Genomic DNA, 23,976 nt, shown 5'->3' with positions numbered 1-23,976 from the left:
CACAGGATAGCTGCCTAAGAACTGGGGGTTTTGCACGTTTTCACTCTTGACTCCTGCAGATAAAGTTATCAGAGACAGGAAATCAGGAAATCTCTTCTTCTGCAGAGACACAGTATAAATATTTATACTGACATAAGGAGGGGGTGAGGTGCAGGGAACAAGACTAGACTTTAATCAAAGATATTAAAAGTCTGGCCTTTACTGCTTTAAGAAGGGTGGGTTTTAAATGTTGCTGTTAATAATGCTTTGCATGCCTAGTAAGCCTCTTTTTGAGGCTCTCACAATGACTCTCACACTCAGAGCTTTTCGGTCAGAGCTCACAAAACACTTTCCCATGGCGGGTCAATATAATTATCCCCATTTTACAGATGGTGAATCAGGAGCACCGTCATACCCCAGTTCTATTTACTGTTTAGTGACATAATATCCAGCTGGGGGTGGGGGAGTGGAGGCGGTGAGAGCTGTTGCCCCATGGGTTAGGTTTACTTGTTTGAATGTTAAGGACAATCGTTTATGGTTTTTCTGCTGCTGGTATGAGGCTAAGTTCCAAGGTTAGATCCAGCCCAACTCCTGGCCCCACCTTTACAAGCTGCTCTCATTGCTATTCATATTAAAAGAGCACGTACCACGCCCGGGCCTCCGGCTTTCACCACAGCTGCCCCAGCATTTCTCAAGCTGCCATGAAAACCAAACAATCCTCAACCCAAACTTTGCCCAGGCAGTCAGAGAGCAGCACCAGGACAATGTTGCCTGAAGGTTAAAACGGTTTGACGTTGTGCACCATTTCCAGGAGGCGTCAATGAAACAATCGAAGGAGCTGTTTGACTGACAGGCATGTCTCAGTGCTATTATTCCAGGCCCTGGTCAATATTTGTACAAGAGACACTCATGCACCTGCAGAAAATTGAAATCCTGAACTCCGCTAACGTCACCGGGGTTGGACTTTCATTTACACCACACTTACACGCTTCCCAGCTGAATAACTATTCCCACCAGGCACTTCCAGACAGCTAGGTTTATTTCCAAGTATTCAGCAGATACTAGCCCTGCAGCATCAGTAGAACGCTGCTTTCAGAGGAAGAAGGGGGGGTCTGTTCACACAGGCACAGCTTGGCTAGATCTGAACTGCCTCGAGCCGAACCGCACTCAAGCCGGTACCACGTGTGCCCTGCTGAACGGCAGAGATGCACAGACGCACGGGAGGGGAAGGAAGATGAAGGTTAGTTTACTGGAGGGATCCGGAGAGCTGCCATCGAGCCAACTTGCCGGGCCAATGAATCATGACTGCAATTTTTTTTTTTTTTTAAGTGTTCTGCTGGTTTAGAGTTGCCAGGAGTAAATTAAATCTGCCACTCTGTTATTGTTGTTGCTCTTGATGTTAATTATAGGGAAGTCGAATTCTGTGCAGACCACGTGGCCAGACGGGTACAGATACATCTCTATGTTGCCAGGCATATATTAAAGGATATTGACTGGCACAGAAACAAGCTTATGCGGCGAGGCACATATTAAAGGCTATTGATCGACACAGTTACTTAGCTAATCCCCTCCCCCATGAAACTGGCATTGGCCACCATCCCATTGTTCACTCTGTGGATGTTATATTCCCTCCCCCGTCCCGTGCGTTTAGATTGTGAACTCTCAGGGCAGGGACCACCTAGCCCAGAGGGCTCTGTTCTCAGGAGGCCCCTGAGCAGCACCATAACAAACATGGTTATGAATAATAATAATACAAAAACTTGTGTTGAAAGGCCCATGTTGAAGGATACTGACCAGCACAGACACACTGCCATGTTCCGTGGTTGCTCACGCCACCTCAAGGGTTCGAATCCTGCGCGGTGGGGAAGCCCAGAGTCTAGCCCCACTGGTATTGCGCCCCTCAGTGTGTGAGAAGCACTGATGGTCTCCAGAAGACGCCAGGAGAGCAGGACAGGAGGTTTTCACTGGGCTGCAAGGGAGAGAATGGCGAACGGGGGGTGTCTCCAATTCCTGGTGTTACCCCAGGGATAACAGGGGACAATGCAGGATGAGGAGACAGTTTCCTGGTGGGGAGGGCACCTGTTTGAATCTAGCCTGGATCAACAGGACAGGGGCCTCTGTGAGGCTTATAAGGAATGAGCCTAGGGGCACAGGAGAATCCATGAAGAGGCACCGAGGGCCCGGTGGACTCAGCTTGACTCATCCCTGCTGAGCCACTTGTGGGGGCTGGGGCAGCTGCTGTCAGCGCCGTGTCTGTCCCCACCTGGATCCTGCAAGCTGCTGAGTGCAGTCAATAGGAAACTGAGGGGCTTCTTCACCCCTTGCAGGACCAGAGCTCTCTGGGCAGGGGTGGAGACTTTGGTCACCCTGGCAGCCTGTATCTGACTCTAGCGCCACTGCAGGCAGGGCAGTACCGGGATTTCAGGGCCATTAACCAGCTCCCAATTGCATGGGGCATGCCAAGGTTAACCCCGTGGTGGGGGAGTCAGCCGGGGTGCTCTCTCCGCTCCCCTGATGGGCACGCCTAGTGTCACACCACGAGGTCAGGACAGTGTCAGCCTCACTCCCGGGATTGCCATCTGTCCCAGGGCGGGCTGGCCCAAGGCCATGGGGCTCCATGTTGCGTCTGTGCCTTGTTAGCTACTTCCCAGGGGATGAGTTCTGGGGCTGGCAGAAGTTCCCCAACTCCTCTAGTCAGGATGTAACGTTCCAGAGAATCCCCAGAGCCGTCCCAGCAGCAGAGTCGTGCAGGGCCAAAGTGCCTCAACCAGACAATTTGTAGCATCACCATCAAGTCCAGACCAGGCTGGACTGGGATGTAGTTGCTATGGTGACAAGACAGAGCTCACCACAGGCACCTCCCCATGATAACTAAACGGCATCACAAGCCGGGGGCAGCTCCAGGCAAGGGGCAGCAAAGCCCATGGACTCCGCTCCCCATAGGTCTAGGGCTCGTTTTGTGCCAAGGGGGTTGGATTGGGGGGGGGGAAGGGGGAGGATCGCACAGCACCATCTTGTGGGCTCTGCGGGTCTCTCTCAGGACGTAGGCGAGAGAGCGACATGGAGGCTAACGAAACGGCAGCACCTTCTGCATGTGCGTCTTGTGTGCAGAAACCCAGGCTCAGTTAGGTCCCAAATGACCATCTTTCCAAACTCTGCCTAAAGATGCCAGGGCTGGCTACAGACATGGCTCCTCTGGCTGCTTCCAAAACACAGAGCACAGGCAGTGCCGCTTGAGGGCTCACTGGCTATTTACAGAGCGACCACCCTGCTCCTCCCATCACACGCACCCTGTTCATCCATTTATGCTGCAGGCACAATTGCTAAACAGCAGCACGAGACCCCCTGCTTCCTGGAGGAGGCAACGGGGGTGGGGGGGCCATATTCAGCTTGGGTGGAAGGAGAACGGAACAAGAGAAAAAATGTGAACAGGGCCTGGCTTGTAGCTGTTCCATACTTTAATACCGGTCGGATCTGAATGCCTCCGCACAATACCGAGCGGCAGCGTTTATTTAACACTCCGTAACTGACCTGGTAAACCCAAAGAGAGCAGTTCTGCTGACTCTTAAATGTGTGTTTAATAAGGCTCCCAGGAGAGGCAAATGGCAGGTGCTCTAGAGGGTTGTGGTTCTGGGAGGGGAAGGCTGAGCATCTCGCCACCTGCCCGAGAACATTCAAGGTAACTCCGACAGGGCCCCGAGGAAAGGTTACAGCGGGGAGGGACTAGCAAAGTACTTTTGGAAATGCTGACGGACCAGGAACATACTCAGAGATCAGCACTGGGGTGAGGACGAGCGGGAATAGATTCAATTAGCTAATGTGGGCTGATCCGCAGCAGCCATTAAGGGAAAGGATGCACATGGTTTCACTGCTGGGCTCAGTTCATTCAGCCAGGCCCTTAGCACGGAGCTCACTTTAAGCACATGAGGAATCCTAGCAAAGTTAAGGCCTCTCTCTGCGCTTTGGTAAGGGGCTGGGCTTGGCACAGATGAGCCATCGGGCTCGGCTGCTGAGCTCCCATAAGGGAAACGCGAGCGAGGATGGATGCTAAGACCAGGCCCATGACTTTCCGCTAGAACAGAGTTGCTCAGCTGGTTGGGTTGGGTGTGTAAAGGGATCCTGAGGCATTGAGAACATTATTACAATCTAAAGCAAAGAAAATCTTGGTCCCTCGCCTCCCCGCACACCCACTCCTTCGCTGCAGGCTCCAACAATCCCCCTCAACCTCTCACACGTAAATACATGCTAGCCGCTTACCAGTGCGCTCGGCTCTCCCCTGCTGACTCTGGCGACTACAGTAAATATAACAGGGTCAGGAATATTTGTGGCCTTGAAGAAGAGGCCGTGGAGCTGAGGAGGTCATGAGCACTGCCCTATGGCACAGGTGTGATCTCATCCCCGGGGTGAAATCCTTGGTGTTTAAGTCCTGAAAATATTAAGGCTGGGGGGGTGAGGGGGGAGTCTGCTCCATTTCTCTCCTCCCTTCCTTTCTCCTCCCCTAAATCTGGGAGGTTCTGTCAGAGCAAAGTGTCACAAGTGTTATTCTGGTTAGTAATATTCCAGCAGCCGCGAAGAAATGAAATTCTCTGAATTCACTGCACCTGAAGCCTTAGGGAAGCGTTATCAAGCACACAGCACCTTGTCAGACATCATCTTTCGTGCCTCTAGCAGCAATCTCTATGTTAAACGCCAGGCAACAGGAACACATTATACCATCAAATCCAGGTTAAAGAAAGGGGCTCCACTAGAAGAAAGCCACATGGGAAGGGAAGGCTGTGTGCGCGGAAACCTGGCAATCCACCCCAGAAGGATGCTAGGATCAAGGAGCAAAATAGATTACCGTAAACCTCCTACGCTACACACAGATTTCAGTTCTGTGTGCGCACGTACGCCCCTCCCTTTGCACGAAGCGAGCTAAAGCACGGCAGTCAGCAAACAGACAGACGGGGGGCGAGCCACCAGGCAACACCGGTGCGATGTCCCTGCCATAGTGCGTCATGTTGTACGTGCACTGGGCAGAATGGGAAGGAGCCACTAGCCCGCTGAGGCAGGCAGGGCAGGAGTGCAAGGCCGACCCCCACGGCCTCTGAAAGCCTCATGCGCTGCATTGTAGATGGCTGAGCCGCATGGTCCTATGAGAACGGGACACCCCCCATGCGGCCCCTGCGATGAGGCAGCGGCTGCGGTGCACCATTCCCACCAGCTCTCCCAGCGCTGGCTGACCAGCCGCCAGGCCATTTTCCAAAGGGGAAACGAAGGCCCAGAGAGGTTAAGGTTCCTAGTCACTAGTGTTGTTAGATGCCTCGATTTCAGGGTGCTCTCCTGAGCTGTGCGGACGAGGCCCAATCTTCAGGAAGTGCCAAGTGCCCACACTGGGGGGATTAATCCCATTTCAAGTTGCTTAGGCCTGGGGCACCCAAAATCCCTTCTGGAAAGCTTGGCCTGCAGGAGGTGCCCAAAGCCACAAAGGAACCCAGGCATCCTGATGTCCAGGCCTCGGCTTCTGCCGCTCCCCCACCCTGCCTCATAGCAAGCGGGTGAGGGAGAGTCATTTCCTGCCGAGACGTCTCTTCCTGGGTAGGGTGCTGTTACTTGGCAGCCCCTTCTGAGCAGCTTCGGCTGCATGCCAAAGGTTGTGAAGGGAAGAACCCGTCTTAGCTAACAGGGAGCGGCAGCTTTTCCCTCTCCAGGGCTTCTCTCTTCTTTAGTACTTAACAGGTCCCCTCAGAGGCGCTGGATCCATTTCCGTGGCAGGGGCCAGGCCACTTCCCACCCAGGACGGGTGGTGATTTAGTTAGGTGATAATGGGAACGTTGTGCTGCTTTGCAGGAATCAAGTCTCTGAGCCGATAGAGCCAAGCGGCCGGGGGTTATCCTGACAGCAGCAGCAGCAGGGTACTGCTAATCAATACATTGCAGGCAGGCCACTGTCCCCGTGAGCTGCAAGCTACCGAGTACTGGAGCGTATGCCGCACAAGCTTAACGTTTAACGAACGGGCAGGAGGGAGGTTGCCGCGGTCCAGGTCCCAGGGAGCCTTGCAGACTGGTGAGGGAATTTGGCTAGAATGGCACTATCCAGAGGGCACTGGGTCGGGGAGACCTAACCCCAAATGCCAAGTGTTTTGGGGAGAGGGGGGGATGATGTAATATTTGGTAGGTGAAGGCTCAGCACCATAGGCAGGGATGGGTAACTAGCCCTGGGGAATGGTAGGGCATTCAGCACCATGGACAGTGACAGCAGGGACTGGCCAGAGCCATGGGCACAAGTGGGGATTCAGCCCCATGGCCGATGCCACAGAGCCATTACTACCCTCCAGCCTGGACTGGAATGCATTTATGCCACGTTATGGGTAGTGATAAATCCACCAACCCAAATCACTTCCCCATCTTCACTGCTGTGGCCGCTGGTCAGAAGGTGCTGAGCAGGACTGGCAATGCAGGTGGGGATGTCCCCATGATGCTCTAAGCAGGATCAGGAACAGGATGGGCCAACGTCATGCCAGCCTGTTTCTGAAGAGACGTACATCCCAGCTTCCCAGGCTGAGGTCAGGGTAAGCACCCAGACCCCCCCACCCAAGCAAGCTTCCATCCCTCGCAGAGACTCAAAGGTGGGTGCATTTCCCCAGTGCTACCCCCATGTACCATTCAGAGGCACCCTCCTCTCTGGCAGCAATGGCCCAGCATCTCCAACCCAGCTAGCGAATCACAAAGCCTCGGCAGCCAGCCAGCCACGTGAGGACTCAAGGCCCCGGCTCTGGGAAGGGCTGGATCAGGCCTTTCCAGGCAGTGAAGATAACAAGCTGCTCAGACACACTACAGCAGCAGCTGCTGAACCACGCACACCCAGCTTAATTAAACCATGTGCAGCAGAGAAATGCCTTTCCGAGGGGAGTGCAGGGGGCCCCCCCACTTCCCTGGCTTGGACTGGAAAGGCTCAGCTCAGTTCCCATCCCCACACGTACTGCAGAGAGGATTCTGCATCATGTCGGCACCCAGGCTGCATCTGTCTTCATCAACATGTATTTATTTAAACAACCCATCGAAACCTGGGTAATGAAGACAGGGGCTGTGTGCCACCTGGCTCCCTGGTTCTAAATGGCCCACAACGTTAAATCACACACGCTCCTTTCCTGTAATGGGCTCATTTGCACAAACACAAATGAGCTCCCAGACACACGGGAACACCGCGGCTCCTTCAAGGAGACACGCCTTGCAGCACAGCCACTTCTCCCAGGGCAGGGCTGAAGCCTGCTGCCGAGTACGCAGATCCCCATCTTCCCCTGGAAATGCCCAGTTCCATTCACTTGCCATCCACAGCCAGTTCCCCCCGCAGAGAGTCTGGAGACCACAGAATCCCAGAAAATTCTCCAGCCAGTTGACTACATTTGGGAGCTACATTTGCTCCTGACCCCTTATTTGCTGGAAGTGGCTCAAACTCTGAAGCAGGAGGGTTTCGATCTGTTCCCGAACACTTGGTTATTCCACTCCCCCTCCCCAACATTTACTGTCTAGATTCTTTTTATAGAAACGTCTAGTCGTTTTGAACCCTGCAAAGCTCTGATTGCTACAATGTATCACGGAGGCCGACTCCCACAGGCTCATTCGGCATTGTGCAGAAAAAGTATTTCCTTTGGACACATGGAGCTGTCCACTCGGACTCGCGTACCTCAAAAGGGTCAATCAGAATTTCGGGGGAAGGCTGGGGTCAGCTCCCAGCCCTAACAGAGTCCTGACTCCCTGTGAGGGCAGAGGTGCTGCTAACACAACCCAACACGGCAGGGCCCTGGGATTACAAACAGCCCCCCAGCGTGCCGTCCCTCAGAGCTAGGAAGCTTTCTGTTCCATTAGTAAATGGTTTCTTCTGTTCCGCACAAACCGCTCCCCAATCCCCCGGGCTCTACCTCCAAGTCTTATTTATAAATCAAACTCCAACCAAAAAACCCCACTATGTCAGGACCAATCAGTCCCTGGGAGCTGTGAATGGTACTTTACTGACCCAGAATTAATCATAACAGAAAGGAAATTTTCCATTAAGCTCTAAGTGCTCGTTTATTAAACATATTTATGCACCTTGACTAGTTTAGGGGCCAGAGAGAAAAAAAGAAGCATTGGTGCTTTTTCCTTTTCTTTCTACGTTTCTTCTTTCCATAGGGAGAGCCCTGGGAAATTCTAAACACACATTGCTCCATGGCACTGACCCAGGAAATCCACCACCACGACTTGCCAGGCCTTCCTGAATTCTGATGGCCAACTGCCCAGCTGGACTCGAGTCCTTTGTGATTCTGGGGGTCTGATTTAAGACACCTGGCTACTGGTGATGGCTGCACGCCCAGCCTCGGAGATGCAGGCCGCTTTTAAGGCATCTCCAGTTGGGTGCCCAAAAATGCAGGCACCCATAATCTGTAAGGAAAAGTGTAGCTGTCTTGCCACCCATCATCCCCAGCATTCCTGGCAGGTGGCTCTAGATGATTTTATGAAAATATGCTAATGGGTGTGAATATAATGTAAGTGGAATATGCTTCATGCAAAAGGTCTCTTGTAAGGTATCATTACAAAGCTTATAATCTACTGCGCGTGGTCATCCTATTTGTATGAATGTATCACTCTTGTATCTAAAACTAGAAATATGAAATACAACTCTGAGGGCCTATTGTCATTATGCAAAGTGTGGGCCATTAAGGGTGGTTTGGAATCTTGATGGCTCCCATTAACCAGGACAATTGACTGTCGATGGCTCTGTTTACTTGCAAGTCTTCCTGTAGACATGTGCGCTGCCAAGTGGGTAATCAAGTCTTACAGTGACATGTGATCATGTCTCCTGAACTGGACTCCATCTTTAAACTGGTGCTTTTCCATTTAGAATGGGGGGGAGGGGACCCAGAGAGACAAGATTCCCGCCTTGTGCCAAAGCTATATAAGGGGGTGGAACAGAATGAAGGAGGCTGCAATCATTAAGAAAAATCCTACCACCTCCTGAGCTGGAACAAGGGCTGTACCAGGGGAAAGGATTGGACCCAGACTAGGAAGGCATCCAGTCTGTGATAGAAGCTTACTGAAACATCTCTGAGGGTGAGATTTCATCTGTATTCAGTTTTCTTACTGGATTAGGCATAGGTTTGCGTGTTTTATTTTAGTTTGCTTGGTAATTCACTTTGTTCTGTGTGTTACCACTTGGAACCACTTAAATCCTACTTTCTGTATTTAATAAAATCACTTTTTACTTATTAATTAACCCAGAGTCTGTATTAATACCTGGGGGGGGGGGAGGGAAACAGCTGTGCAGATCTCTCTGTCAGTGTTATAGAAGATGAACAATTTGAGAGTTTACTCTGTATAAGTTTTACACAGGGTAAATTGGATTAATTTGGTGTTCAGACCCCATTGGGAGCTGGGCATCTGAATGTTGGAGATAGGAACACTTCTTAAGCTGCTTTCAATTAAGCCTACAGCTGTTAGGGAACATGGTTCAGACCTGGGTCTGGGTTTGCAGCAGGCTAGCGGGTCTGACTCAAACCAGGCAGGGTGCTGAAGTCCCAAGCTGGCAGGGAAAGCAGGGGCAGAAGTTGCCCTGGCGCATCAGTTGGCAGCCCCAAGGGGGTTTCTGTGATCCAACCCGTCACAGTGGCATCTGTGCCCCTGGCTGAGGAGGCCGCACATAGCTCCAGAAACGCCAGCTGATGGTGCAGAGGTGACAGCGATGGCGGAATGAGGTCAGCGTGACCATTGCTTCTTCCAAGCAGGGAATTTGTTTCAGGATCTGGAGAAAACCCCCAGAGTGGAGGGCTGAGCTGGATGGAGCCCAGGAAACTGGCTGTGGTAACAAAGGAGAGCCTCAGACCCAGCACACGAGGTGGCGCTTGCTTTAAGGCTGCAGGGGACAGGAGAAGGAGGGCTTACAGGCTCTCACTAGCTGGCTGTGCCGTGCCCAGCACCACAGGGCTCGGATCTCAGCTGGGGCCCATAGCTGCTACCGGAATACACCTAACAACAAAGCATTCCAAGTGGGATGCAAGGCTGCCTGCTGGTGTCAGACAGGATAGAGATGGTGCCCTCTCTCCTGGGTCAGGGCCTATGGGTGCACGTGAAGCCAGAGGGAGAGAAGCAGCCACTGGGACTCAGAGGAAAGTCAGGCAAGGCCCGTCAGACCATCTGAAGCAAGTAGCACAGCCCTAAGACTGACACTGAAGTTAACCAGGCACCACAGGGGACAGGAGACTGTCTGCCCACATCACCCCTCCAGAGCCAGCAGCCCGGCCTCCCTTCCTGTCCCAGACACCTGGGCAGAATCCTCCTTCCCAGGGACCATAGAGGTACTAATTAAAGAGGAGTTAACAAGAGTCATTAAACCCTCCCCCATGAGTACTGTCCATGCGAATTCAGCCTGCCATAACCCTCTGGCCCCACAGAGTCCTACCCCATTCATTTTTGCTAGGAGCATGGAAAGGGGAGTGGGGCAGATGGGGAATGTGCCAGCAATGGAAGAGTTAACTCTGGCTTTGCCCTTGGGCTATTTTTGGAAGCTTTTAAAAGCCTCCAGGGACCCCCACTTCACGCTTCCACTTTTGCAGCAGCCTCGGCATCACTTGCCAGCGAGTGGCAAAGATTAAGGAGAATTCTGTTTCCAGCTAGACGTCCTTGTTCAGTGCCTCATTGAGCCAGGCAAAGGCAGGGAAGCCACCAACCTCCAGGAGTCCCAGCCTAGCGCTGGGCGAGCTCAGGCCTGGACTTGGCAAAAAGCTGCTGAGTTGTAGCTGAAAAAGATTTGAGGGCCATGGTGGATGATCAGCGGAACATGCGCTCCCAGTGCAACGCTGTGGCCAGAAAAGCTAATGCAATCCGGGGATACATAGCCAGGGAATCTCCAGTCAGAGCAGAGAGGTTATTTTACCTCTGCATTTGGCACTGGCTGCAGGAATCCTGTGTGCACGCCTGGTGCCCACGATTCAAGGACGGTGGTTCACTGGAGGAGGTTCAGAGAAGAGCCACAAGAATGATTAGAGGATTAGAAAATAGGCCTTATACAGAGACTGGAGGAGCTCAGTCTGTTTGGCTCAGCAAAGAGAAGCTTCAGGGCTGACTTGATCAGTCTATAAATACCTACATGGGATCAGATCTGCAATAATCTTCAGGCCAGCAGAGAAAGGTCTAACACGATCCAGTGGCCGGATGTTGAAGCCAGACAAATTCAGACTGGAAATCAGGCGCACGTTTTTAATAGTGAGGGCAATTCACCATTGGAACAATTTACCCAGGGTCCTGGTGGATTTTCCATCACTGGCAATTTTAAAATCAAGATTGGATGTTTTTCTGAAAGCTCTGCTCCAGGGATGTGGGGGGAGAGGGGTTTCTCTGGCCTGCGTAATACAGGAGCCCAGACAAGATGATCACCATGGTCCCTTCTGGCCTTGGAATCTCCTTCCACCCACAAAACGTCCCATTCTTCAGCGCAGCCTCCAAGTTGAGCCCACGAGCTGTCCAAGGAGCCAGCCTGCCCCAGTGGTTCCCTAAGGGAGCAGCTGTAGGCCCAGCCAGGCACTACCTGCTCGGTTTTGAACGAGCGGCGGCTTCTTTCCCTGCCGCTGTGAACCAGCCCCGCAGTGCAGCCCCCGTGTGCCTCAGTTTCACCGCCTCGCTTTTCAGAGCTCCCCAGCCTGCACCAGGCCAGGCCGTGCTCTCCTCCCCCCACAGTGTGTGCGCGGAGCCTCATGGGTCCAGCACAGATTCCTTGGAGCCACTGGCATTGCTGGCGTGAGCCAGGCAGACAGATCTGTCCTCCAGGCTGTGTCCCCTTTAAGCCCCACAAAGCCCCTTCAGCCGCCGAGGACTGAGGTTTGCTCTTCTCCCAGGCTGCCACCAGCTGAGCTGGGGCTCTCCCTTTTACATCTTCCCTCCAGGCCTGACTCCCCTGCTTGAGCCCAGAGCAGCTCATTAACCCTCAGGGGGCTAGCGTGGGTTATACACCCCATCACCAGGCCGCCTGGGGCTGCCTTGCTCCTCGCCCCCGGGGTGGGCCCTCGGTGAGTGTCTCCAGAGCCAGGGGCTGAGAACGGAGACCCTCCCCCTGCTGGGGAGGGCACGGGCACCAGCAGCCTATGTGCAATGAAAGGAAATGAAGTGGAGCTGATAGAAACTCTGCCTCCCCCTGCTCCTGCCTGTTACAACAGCCTAACTGAAGAGGGCCCCAAGCCGACCCCTTCGAGCCAGACAGCCCTGCGCCTGGGCTGGGGCATTTGAGAGCCTCCTCTCCGATCCAGGGCCAAGTCTCCAAATGGACCAAAAAAATAAATCAAGATTTCCACCAAAGGTCTCCCATCCAAGGGCCAAACAGAGCCAGCGCTGCTTAGCTCAGGAAGGGCTGGCTAGAGACGAACCCAGCTGGCACCCTCTGGGATGTAGGGCTGCATGCACAGCAAAGGGCCGAGGGTGTGCAAAGCTCAGGCAGTGTGGACACGGGAGAAGGAAGCTGGGTCCCCGCCCACTGACACGGAGAGCACTGGACACCAGCTGACGGGGTGCTCTGGGGAGCATGGAGCAGCGCTGTAGCTTATCCAGCAGCTTCTCTCCAACGGCAGCCAATGGCAGATGCTTCAAAGGAAGGCACATAACTCCCGGCCTGGGGCCAAAGCCACAGGGTGCACGAATCCCCTCCCCAGCCTTAGTTGGCCTCCAGCCTGAAAAATCTCTCTGCAACTGCAACCTAGCGTCTGCAGCGGTGCCAGCTATTACTCAAATCTCTGGCTAAGCTTTGCAAGACCTGCCTGACCAGCGAGCTTTGAAAGATGATGCTTTGCCCTGCCAGGCTTTACCGCCCAGCTGGAGCCAAAATTAAAACCGGGGGAAGGTTGGTTGGTTTTTACAAAGAGACAGATCCCAGATCACTCGGCGCCTTTTCTGGGTCACACCTCCCGTGAAGGTTGCACTGAGCAGTGGCTGACACAAGGTGAATCCATGACTCAGAGGCATGTTACAAGCATGAGTGACGCGTGTTCGAGACCACTAGGAACACCCCACTGGAAGGTGGTAGAAGCCGTTGTTATAAGCAGCCTGTTGAGCTGTTGGACTCTGACAATAACATTGATTAACCATTAACACACAGACACTGCACCCCATATTCTTCATAGTGATATGATATAATTGTATCATAATTATGATGTATTTTTTACACAATAAGGCATGTCATTGGAAAGGTTATGATTTGCTGAATATGATTAGATGCTCCCCAGGTTACGCAAGACCCAACTTACACAAATTCGCACTTACGGAAAAAGTTCCATACGCCAGAAATAGGCTTTTCGAGCTGCAGACATTTTTGCATAACGTACAGGTTTACGTTTCCGACTTGCACAACCGTCGAGTTACGCGAGGCTTTCCAGAACGAAGCGACTGCGTCAGTCGGGGGGCGTCTGTATCCTATTTGTGTGCATGCATCAGGTTTGTATCTGAGGTTAGGAATATTGGCTACGAATCTATTTCACAAGTAGCCATTCCTGGGCAACGCCCACTAGGCAAAATGCTCTCAGTGTAGATGGCTGGCCGGGAAGGGTCCATTCAGGTTAATGAGCCATTAGGAAGAAACAGGCCTTAGCCGCTCACCTCCCACCTGGTGAGCGTCCTGTGAACCCTCCAAACAGCCGGTGGGGATGGGTGCTGGGACGCTACAGGGACAGTGACCAGGTCACTCTAAGAGTCTCTAAGGTGCCACAAGGACTCATTGTTTGTCCCCATTTTGAGCAGATACAAGCCACGGCTTGGACCCCCCGAGCACTGACTAAAACCTTGGCCTATGGAGGAAACCAACCCTCTCCAGCGTCTGCAGGTCAAGTGCGCTGATCAATTCTTTAACCTGTTAAACCTTAATAACCGGATTCTCTAGCTCCCTGACGGACTGGGGGCCAGGAGAGAAACCCCCAACCTGGTATGAAAATGCTTCTCAGCTACATCCACTGACCCCTCGCGCGGGGGAGACGGGGCACCAGCAAGGCGGGATGTGCCGGAGAGAGTACGGAGCTTGCAGCCGTAATAGATGTTCAGCTCTTTGATACGCTCTGCTGATCAAGGTCACCCCGATCTCCCCAATACCGCACAGCTGCCCCTGAGCACACAGCAGGACGCCAGCCCCAGCAAGACCATTTTCGATGGGTTTCCCCTGGCAGGGGCGTGCACAGCAAGCGCTTCTCACTGCTGTCATCAGCTCGCTCGTTGCCTATTTCCAGGGACTTTCTCTGCAGCATAAATCCAAAGGGAGGGGCGGCAGCGTCTGGGTTTTTTCATTCACTCTGCAAGGCCTTACAGAGGAGAGATGTCCCTGCTTCAAAGAACCGTTGTGCGTGGGGCCCTGGGCCGTGCTGAGCATCTGCCACAGCCAGAGAACTCAAGGGGCCTTCGCACAAGTCTCCCCGCTCCCGACAGGGGCTCAAAGCGGAAGCCTGGTTACACAGAGCAGCAGCAGCAGGGGGTGAAGGGGCAGCAGGAGGGGGGGGGGGGGAGGCCAGGGGCTCTGTGCCAACTTGCACTCGAAGCAATTGTGTTCGGGGAGCCGGCAGGCTGCCAGCCCAATGAGGTGTGTGAAGAAGCGGTAATAGGAGGGTAATGAGCCTGCGGAAGACGGAGGGGCCCCGGCGCACGTGTCTGTCACTCTCTCCTTGTGCCGCACACCCAGCGTGTACGTAGTTCCCATGTCTGCCGCGCCCCTGCCCGCCCTGCACATGGAGCCTCGCCAGCTGGGGACAGAGGGGGGAGGGGGTGTCGGGCCACCCTCTGCCGCCTAGTGTGCTTCTCATACAGGGTCAGCACAAGCCCTCCTGGCCCCACTGTGAGAGAGCTGGGCGCTAATCCCCATCACCAAAGAGGGGAAACTGAGGCACAGACAGTGAGAGGCTTCCACCACAGCTCAAACAGTACCCAAGGAATAGGTCCCCTGAGTCCTGTCTCCCAGGCCCCTGCTCTAACCCAACAAACCCCACTTCCTGTGAGAAGGCGGAAATAACCAGTGAGCGTCTCCTTGCCATTTGCACAGCCGTGGCCCTGGGACCCTTTGCTGCAGCCTGGGAAGCGAAAGGGAGCCGGGCAGAGAGGGCTGAGTCCACTGCCGGCGTTCCCTTAAATGCAGCTGTGACAGGCACGGGGCCAGACTCCCTGCTGGGGTCACTCTGCAACAGAGCAGCGGAGCTGTGCCCTTTCCACCCGCGGGAAGTCAGCGCGCTCCCAGGCTGCAGAAGGATAATGCAGCACGGATATGGATCCTGTGACCTGTCTGAACTCCAGGCGGCCCTAGAGCCACACCCCAACCCAGTGCAGGGATTTCCCATCCCACAAATCCCATGGGAGTCTCCAAAGACTTCCAAGGCCAAGAGCCAGAACCCATTGGGGAATCCACCCATCACACTCTGGAGCGACAGGCCAGGTTCTCTAATGGACTGTGTCTCCCCCCCGCCCCCCGTCATCAAGAGATCAATCACCTGCACCCTTCCCCTCACTAACTCAGGACCCCAAGCTCCCCCTCATCACCAGGAACCCCACCCCCAGCCAAGCCTCTGCTCCCTCCAACATCATCTCGGGGAGGGCCCAGTTCCAGCCACCCCCACAGCTCCTTGAGCCTGTCTCCCGAGTCCCCCTGTTCCACCCGCCTTCCCCTCTCATCAGCTCTGGCCTCAGCATCCTCTCTCCCCATTATTCTCCTTCAGTGCCAGCTTATTCATCGCAGCCCCATTACGGAGCTGAAAGCCAACGCGGCTGCACCACCTGACTGCAAATTGGCTCCTTTTTTCCCCAGTCTAGATGCTAATCTAATTGCTCCTCAGCAAAGAAACTTTAATGCAAAGGGGATGAGTTTTGAATGCGGGAGAAGGGAGCTGGGGGTGGGTTTATGTCTTCTGAGAGCTCAAGCTCTGCTCTGTACAGGGAGGGGAAGAGCCAGACAGCCACTCCCGCAAGCCAGAGGCAAGTCTGTGCATTTGGGGGGGGGGTGTCCTGAAATGCCTGGGGATCTGAGCCACCCCCAGTTGCACAGAGCCCTGCAGAGGCCAGATGAGCAGTGGGCAATGTCTGGGGGCGGGAGGACATGGGAGGGGAAGGGAAATAACTGGCTGGTGCAGCAGAGCTGCCAGGGGCTAGTGTCAGATGAACGTCCATTGTCCAAATCTGACCACATCCTGCAGGGACAGTGAGGGGCAGCTATTCCCAGGGGGCACCATCCTGCATTCACTCGTGTCTGCAGGGGCCACGCATCCAGCAGAGGGTGGGGGGAGATGGGCTTGTGATCAAGGCACTGGAAGGATCTCAGGTGAACCTGGGCTCTGGGCCTCAGCTCCCCCTCGGTGAGCTCAGGACCATCCTTCCTTCAGCTTTAGACTAACCGCTTTGCAGAGGGGCCCCTCTGGCTGGCTGGGGCCTCCAGCACACACACCTGGCGCCCCAAGCTACAAGGGAGTTTGTGACTAGGGCTGCGAGGGGGGGGAAACCTCTGCCCTAATTAAACTAAACTAGGAATTAGGCTCTTCCCCTAAACTTCAGCGTCAAGGGAAATTCCATGGCAGGGGCTCTCTAAGGCCACATCTACACACGTCCTCCAGCACAGGAATAGAGGGGAAGGTCCCCCACCCTGCAGTAACTTCACCTCTCCAAGGACAGTAGCCACAGGGGCAGGCATTCTTCCCCCAGCCCAGCTGCCTCCACCCTGGGCTTGGGAGCGGCGTAGCGAGGGCGCTCGGGTTGGGGAATTTGCACACCCCTGCCGGCCACAGCTAAGCCGACCTCACCTACAAGCAGAGAGCACCAGGGCGACTTGTGGGGCAGCCATTAAAGGGGAGAACCGGACGGGCCTGTGGCTGGGGCCATCGCAGGGACCTTCCACTGGCGGATGGGACAAAGCCCCAGAACAGAGCGGAGGGAAGGGCCTGGAGCTGGCCAGACAGGGCTCGGGCCTCGCCGGTTTCGGAGCTCTGATACCCGTGGGGATAACTTGGTGCACAGCCCCGTGCTGCCCGCTAACCCCAGGGGGCCCTTTGGAAATGCTCGGGATTTCGAGTCTAAGCCGAGACAGAGAACGCAACAGGGCAGCAGCTTTGTACCGATACAGGCAGGTGCAGCTCTGTCCCCACAAGGCGCCCAGGCAAATCTCAGCTCTGCCGTTTCGGCCTGTCGCGTTTTTAGGTGACAGCTATAAGCCGCGGCAGAAGCGTGTTGTGGGGGTGCGCGTGCAGGCTATGGATTCTGTAGGCCAGCTCCATGTAGTGCATGACGTGCTCCAAGGGAAGGACACCAGTTTACGACATGGGAGACAGGGGATCGATTCCTTGCTCCGCCACTTCCTGTGTGACCTCGGGCAAGTCACTTCACCATGGGAACAGAGGCATGGTGCTCAGACACTACAGTGATGGGGACCAGCTACTGACATCGCTGCAGTAATGGCAGCTGCCGTAGAGTGAGTTTGTGCAGGCAGCCTCGGACGGGTACTCAGCGTGGCATCGTCCTGCCCCACTGCAGCCACCAGGAGCAGGCAGCTCCGGGAGCTTTGGATCAGGTGGCAGAGGCTTGCCAAGATGAGCCATTTCCAGGCTGGAGCTGGCCTTGCAGCAGGCAGACACCTTCCCCGCCCCCCAGCTCTGAAGTAAAATCCCTTCCCTTTCTTTAAAGGAAACAGCCCAACAAAAGCACCGCGGTTCCAGGCCTCTCGCCCCTTTCTATTCCAGAACCCTCTGAAATATTCAACAATGCAATTCTCTCTCAAGGCGCAAAATGCACTTACGTTTCTTTAGATAACGAGCCGGGCCGAGCCCCCCCGGAGCCGACCTGTCCATTACCGCTGAGATGGAGCCGCTCGCTCCTCCGCCATTTGAGAGGGGTCAGCGCCTTCCCTGGGCAATGACCCGCGACTGCATTTCCCAGCAAAGCGCTCGGCCTGGCTCCGTGGTTGGACAGGGACCCGCCAGCCCTGCAAGGCCCCCCCTGGCGAGGGGAGACCGGGGGCCAGGGATGGAAAGTTAAAGTGCTGGGGAGGAAAAAAGAAATGGGGGGGGGCATGGGGGAACTTGCTGAGGGGCTGACGCTGCGGAGAGTTAGCCTGACTCTGTGCAACAGGGACTGCGACCTCAGAGCGCACTGGCTCCAGCTCGTCCCCGTCTCTGGGCTAAACCCTGTGCAGGTCACTCGCCCAATCCGCATAGGGGCTACTGCAATTGAGCTGGGGACCCTCCAGAGAGCTTTGCACCTGGATAAGAACCGGGTCCCCTTGGGGTGGCCTTGTCTATACGGCAGAGGGGAGCTTGGAGCTGAGCCCTGCAGAGGTGGGATCCAAGCAAGCTCTGGGGCAGACAGCAGGTGAGGGGAAATGCAGAGGGGGTCAGCACTTCAGAAGCAAGCCCCTGGGGAGCCGCCAAGCTGCTCTGCAGACCTGCTGAGGGCAGGCTCCATTCAGGAGCTTGCCACAGCATCCTGCTTGAGGCCAGGCCGCAGACGCTGCCAGGGTGGGCCGGTCGGTGCTTCGGCCCCTGCCCAGAGCTAGGGAAGTGCCGGGGAGAGGGAGGAAATGGAAAATGCTGACGTGCCCCAGCCCTCAACCTGGTAAGCGGAGTTCAGGCCAAAGGCCCGGGTCAGTTCTTGGGACATCCAGGCCCATCTCCTCCAGGCAAGGTCCCATGCAGCTCCTGTCGGCGTCAGAGCTGGAGATCAGAGCTAGACCCCCTGGGTCCAAACACCCCCAAAGTTTGGCTCTGCCACTGGATATGGTCACCCACTCTAGCCACAGCGGGCAGAGGCCTGGCTGGAGCTGGCAGCACCTACCAAGCACAGCCAGCTGATGGGACCAACATGGACTCCCCTCAGTGGGTCTCAGCCCCCTTCCCAGTGGGGCAGGTGTCCCCATAAAATGCCACGGCCACAACTGGCCCCGTTTGGCAGCCTGAGCAGGGGAGCTAGAGACTGTACCAGCCACGGGGACGGGCTGACTGACACCTCGGGGAGGGGCTGGGCAGCCTATGGGGAGGCTCACGCTGGTGCTGAGCTCTGCTCTGTGGCTAGACAAGGGGCCTGCTGCCTCCAGAGGTGCCAGCCTGGCCCGGAGAGCTCCAGCTGGTGGCGCTGGTGACTAGAAGGTGCACGTCACCTGTATCTGTATCAGCCAGTGCTTAGGAACAAGGAGACTGGAGTGCTGGAGAATCAGGGGCCCCTTGACTCTGCCCTGGCACCTAACAGGGCCCCCTGCACGTTCCCCTCCTGAGCAGGTGACCTCCCCAGCTGGCATACGGTCTGTCCCGTGGCCTTACACCCAGACCCAGGGCCGTGTCCAGAGCACAGCGCTCACTGGGGTTGTTCTTGACCCCCCCAGGGCTTGGGGAGCAGAACGACACCAGGAAATTAGATCCACCCAGCTGCGTCTCCATGGAGCCAGCGCTAGGGCAAGGGAAGAATTCTGCCGGCAGCCTAGCTCCCACCTCTGGGGGAGGCAGATTAACTCCAGCCTGGGAGAGCCCCTCCCAGCTCCGTAGTGAGTGTCTACACAAGCACTAGAGCGGCGCAGCTACAGCACCACAGCTGGGCCACTGTACCTAGCCTACATTAGAACAGCCCTGAGGCTGCTCTAAGTGACACTGGGGGCTGTGCAGGGCCCTGCAATGTAGAGAGCACAGAAGCGGCTTAAACAATTTATTCCCCCGCCCCCAATCCCTGCCCTAAGTGCAAGGACAGAGGGGCCACCCAGCAAACCCTGCTCACGTTGGGGGCTGCTTCCCACCCCCTTTCCCAAATGCTCTGATTGGGCAGCAGTATCATTGCCAGCTTCCTTTAAAGGAAATGTTCCCCTTCCGTCTCCATGGTGCCGTGGGCAACTTCCCCCGGCTCGCTGCCAGGATCACAGAGCTGGGAGTGAATTGGCCAAGGCCTTTTCAGACACCTGATGGTCTTATACAGCAGGTGCCCAGATTTCTGGGCAAGGGAGGACGCCAGCTCTGCATTGCAGTGCTCAGATTGGCACCCATGTGCCCACTGAAAGTGCCTACCTGACAATCTGAAGAGGGATGAGGCAGGGCTCTGTATCCCTTCCCTTACGAAGCCTCCCTTGGGTACAGCGTTAAGAGACGGTAACCGAGCACACACAGAGCAGGGGACAGCACCGTAGGAACAAAGGGGAATCGCCCTTGGCTCTGCTTATGGCCCACTTCAGCCCTGCATGGTGGAGGGAGCGAGCGCCGGCTGCTTTGAAGCTCGCTGCTCCCATGGGGATAAGTACGGGGCTCTCTCAAAAAGCATCACAGAGCAGAGGAAACCAGGCAAGCCAGGCTTGGGCCTCGTGGGCTCTGGCCTGGTCTGTCTTTCACCTCTCTGCTCAGACTGCCATCCAGGGGCAAGCGACGGGGGAAAATCTACCAGGAACTGGACGGAGCGAGGACCAGCTCGTTACAGGGGCAGCTAGCAGCCCTGGCACTAATTCAGAGCCATCCTAACGAGCTGGGACCTCTCCATCTCAGCCCGCTGGCTCCAGCACGCAGCCCCGAGCGTTGTGTCACCCCCTGAACGTCACCCAGCTGCCCGCTGAGCTCCCGGCTCCTCTGCTGAGTAGCTGGAGTAAGATCTGGTTGGAGGCGCCGCCGGGGCTGGTAGCAAACATGATGTCCTCTGACAAGCCCTAGTGTTTCCTTGGTCATTAGCACTTCCTCGTTACTTCCTCTGCCTGGGTTACATCTCCCGGTGCTCCAGGCAGCCAGGCACTAAAAAAGACTGTTGTCAACACTTTAAGGCCCTGTTTAGCAAACTGAAGCTTATTAACTTGTCAGCACAGGGTTGGAGTCATGCCCACCCCTGGCCCCGCTCTTTATTTCATGCTATTTTTGTCTGCGTGGGGGGTAGGAATATTCGTTAGGCTCCTGTTGAACTGGGAGGCCAAACGAGCCGAGAAGAGCAGCAGCAGGGCCGGCGGTGCAGCGGGAAGCTCCTGCATTCAGAGGAGGCGAGATTTAGCTGGCGGCACCTGGAATTGGCGAGGGGGTTGTGCCGCACGCACAGAGCTCCGAGCTCAAGCAGAATCAAGTGCCTGAGCAGACACTGGACAAGCGCCAGATTTATACCGGGGACACCAGAGCAGAGCCCTGAGAGCTCACGAAAGAGCCCCCCACCCTCCCCCTGCACAGACACTCTTGGAAAAATCATCCGCTCCTGCACCATCACCAAGATCCTAGCCCTGCCCCACCAGCCACCTTTCGAGAGTCCCTGGCTGGTGGCAGATCGCCTCCCCAGCACTGCCAGGCAGCCCCAGGGAGCCTTTGTATCTATGGGACCCACAGATGCGGGAAGAGAAGGGAAGCCGGGGTTAAGTCAGTGAGCAGCCGGAGTCCCCAAGAGGTGGGCTCAGGAGCCAGCGTTCACTTGGGCTGGGTGTAGGCAGGGCTGCCATCAGCCCATCTCCATCCACATCCAGGCCTGGGCTGATCCACCCACACCCCCTGCTCCTGCGGAGGTTGCTGGGGAGAGAGAGACGCGCGGCTCGGGCTCAGCTCTGTGGGGCTGGCCAGCTGGAGTGTGACAGTTCAGGCCCCTGAGATGTGGGTCTGCGGCATGCAACGCCCTCTCTGTACCCTTCCCTGCTGCACCGAGCCTGCATGGGTAGCACATGGAAAGAGCTGGGGACCCTGCACAGAGACCAGAAGGGACCCCATGGCTTTAGCAGGCCACCAGTTCACATCATGCCTGGCAACCAGGCCCCCCCCCCTTGCACCCAGAAAGTAACTTCATGCACCAGCCAGTGCTTTCAGGGGGTCACCTCGCAACATGGGCATGACAGAACCCTATAGGGGAGGATAAAGCCTTATTATGGCTAGCAGCTGAGGGGGAATCTCCTCTAGCTCAAGTGAGGAGTCCTGCGTCGTGAGTTCTCACCAGTTTTGCAGTTGACTTGCCTTGCAGTTTGGTTGGGCCACCAAACCCTGCCCTCTGTGCCTCAGTTTCCCCATGTGCAAAGAGAGAACCATACAGCAGCTGGTGGCATGTTGCTGCGGAGGAGCACCTGCAATTCATCATGCCGGGAGGCGGGGAGAGCGTTTGTAAGGCGGCCCTGGACCCAAACACCATCTCATCGGGAGGCAGCCCCTGCGGACAGATGGAAGACCTGCAGTTTGTCAGCCAGGCCCACAAGTGATGGCTTAGCAGGGCTGCAGGCGTCGGCTGCCTCCTGATCCAGCCAGCCAGAGGGAAACACTGAGGGGCTTTGGCCTAGCCGGGGTCCGAAGGGCGAGCACCAAGGAGCCGTTCGTACTGTCATCTGCAGCTAAGTTAACCCTTGAGCTCCCGGGGCGATCTGCTTCACGGGACAGCAGAGCGGAGACACCAAGCTGGCCCCCTTGGGAGCCTTCATTTTGCTGGTGATGGTTGTTGTGCCAGGGATCGAGGGCAAAGTTTGGGATGGGTGGATTCAGAGAGGGGAAATAATGATGTTAAGTTGTGGCAGGTGCATTGAGATCCTTGGCTATAAAGCACCAGAGCCAATGGAAGGTTATTTAAGCACCAACCTTACAACTAATGATGGGGAAACTGAGGCACAGACTGGTGAAGTGGCTTGGCCAGGGTCACCCAGGAGGTCACAGAGAACTGGGATAGAACCCAGGAGTCCTGGCTCCCAGCTCCCTCCTCTACCCGCCCTCAGATAGCACCGAGGGGTTTCTCTGGGGCGGAGGGACTGCCATCCCAGTCGCTCCAGCTGCCCTCAGGGAATTGTGTAAAGAACACGCCACAGGAGGTGCGGGGGAGGGTCCAACCCCTCAGCCAGAGCCATGTTTCTGTCACACCCTTCCAGCAGGTCACGCGTACACTGCAGCTCGCGCCCACCCACGTTAAGGCAAGATGGGAACAACAAATGGCTTGTTAGGAACGCTCCCTTTCCCATCAGATCGACAGCAGCACAGGGCTCTTCTAGAACCTTCCATCTGTGCCAAGCTTGGCTGGGCGGTTCTCCACAGACACACCCAGGCCCCTCCACGAGCCGGGGAAGCATTGCTCACTTTTTGCCGATGGGGAAACCGAGGCAGGGGGAAGTGACTTGCCTGAGGGCACAGAAGACGTTGAACCAGACCAGGGAGTAGCCCTCAGAGGGGTTCCTGGCACTCAGACCTTGTACTCGACGGCGTTTCTAGCACATGATCCCTTTGGAGCCCTGCATGTGACCAATTCCTAAATTCCAGGGGCCACTCTGGGCATTGATGAGCCGAACAGTGTTGATTCGGGGGTGGGGGTAATCAGAAAACCATGGGGGGGCCCCACAGGGTCCCCTGCCATCAGATTAGCACAGCCGGTGCTTCATGCGCCTCTGCAACAATTTATAGAGCCACGAATGCCGCCCAGCATAACAATAGCCCTGCTCAGGCTCTCAAGAGCGGACACCCTGAATGACACATTTCCCAGGCAAAAATAACTGTGTGTGTGTGTGGGGGGGGGCGGAGTGGCAAAAGGGGACCCTACTGGGGGGGGGGAAGGAGGGGACTCAAAACCTCTGGCAGGGGGAAGGAGGTGCACAGAGCCCCTGGTATCACAGAGGAAGGGGGGCTATGGTGGGGGGGGTTTGGGGACACAGGTGTGAGGCTAGCAAGGCATAGGGGTGCAGCAAAGCCCCAACCATAGGGAACCCATGAACGGGGGCACAGCACACACCACCCCTGAAGAGGGAGAAATGGGGGAAAAGGAGAATTGCGGGGGACTGGGAGAGCTGCAGGGAGCCAGGAGGGTGGTACCCAGAGAGCTCATTTGAGGAACAGAGGGGTGCAAGGAGCCCAGGCGCGTTCAACCAGCTCAGGCAACAGAAGCTACGAAGCCTGCAGCCCTCAAGCCTCACTCCACTGCAGGAGTTACTCTCCTTGTAACTCATCACATGGGACATTTCACCTGCTGCTGCAGCCCAGCCTCTCACTTACCTGCAGCTTCCCCCCAGAGCTGTCTGCTCTGCTGGACCCTCTGCATTTCACCCCGTTCAGAGGTCAAGGCACTTTCAAGAGACCATTTGCTCATCAGCACAGACAGG

At 55.8% G+C, this 23,976-nt stretch overlaps 1 protein-coding gene across 5 annotated transcripts in view; it reads right to left on the bottom strand.

The window, feature by feature from the left end:
* COL16A1 (collagen type XVI alpha 1 chain) overlaps positions 1-23,976 on the bottom strand; it is a 148,130-nt gene extending 124,154 nt beyond the window's left edge. For all 5 annotated transcript variants that reach the window (XM_039511464.1, XM_039511465.1, XM_039511467.1 and 2 more), the window contains exon 1: positions 23,870-23,976. In XM_039511464.1, coding sequence (XP_039367398.1) covers positions 23,870-23,963 — 94 coding nt within the window. In that variant the 5' untranslated portion in view covers positions 23,964-23,976. The remainder of the gene's footprint in view (positions 1-23,869) is intronic.

Source organism: Mauremys reevesii, linkage group 23 (genome assembly GCF_016161935.1).
Source record: "Mauremys reevesii isolate NIE-2019 linkage group 23, ASM1616193v1, whole genome shotgun sequence".
Lineage (NCBI taxonomy): Eukaryota > Metazoa > Chordata > Testudines > Geoemydidae > Mauremys > Mauremys reevesii.
The sequence above is the reverse complement of the archived record's forward strand: the minus strand, read 5'-3'. Positions and strand labels throughout refer to the sequence as shown.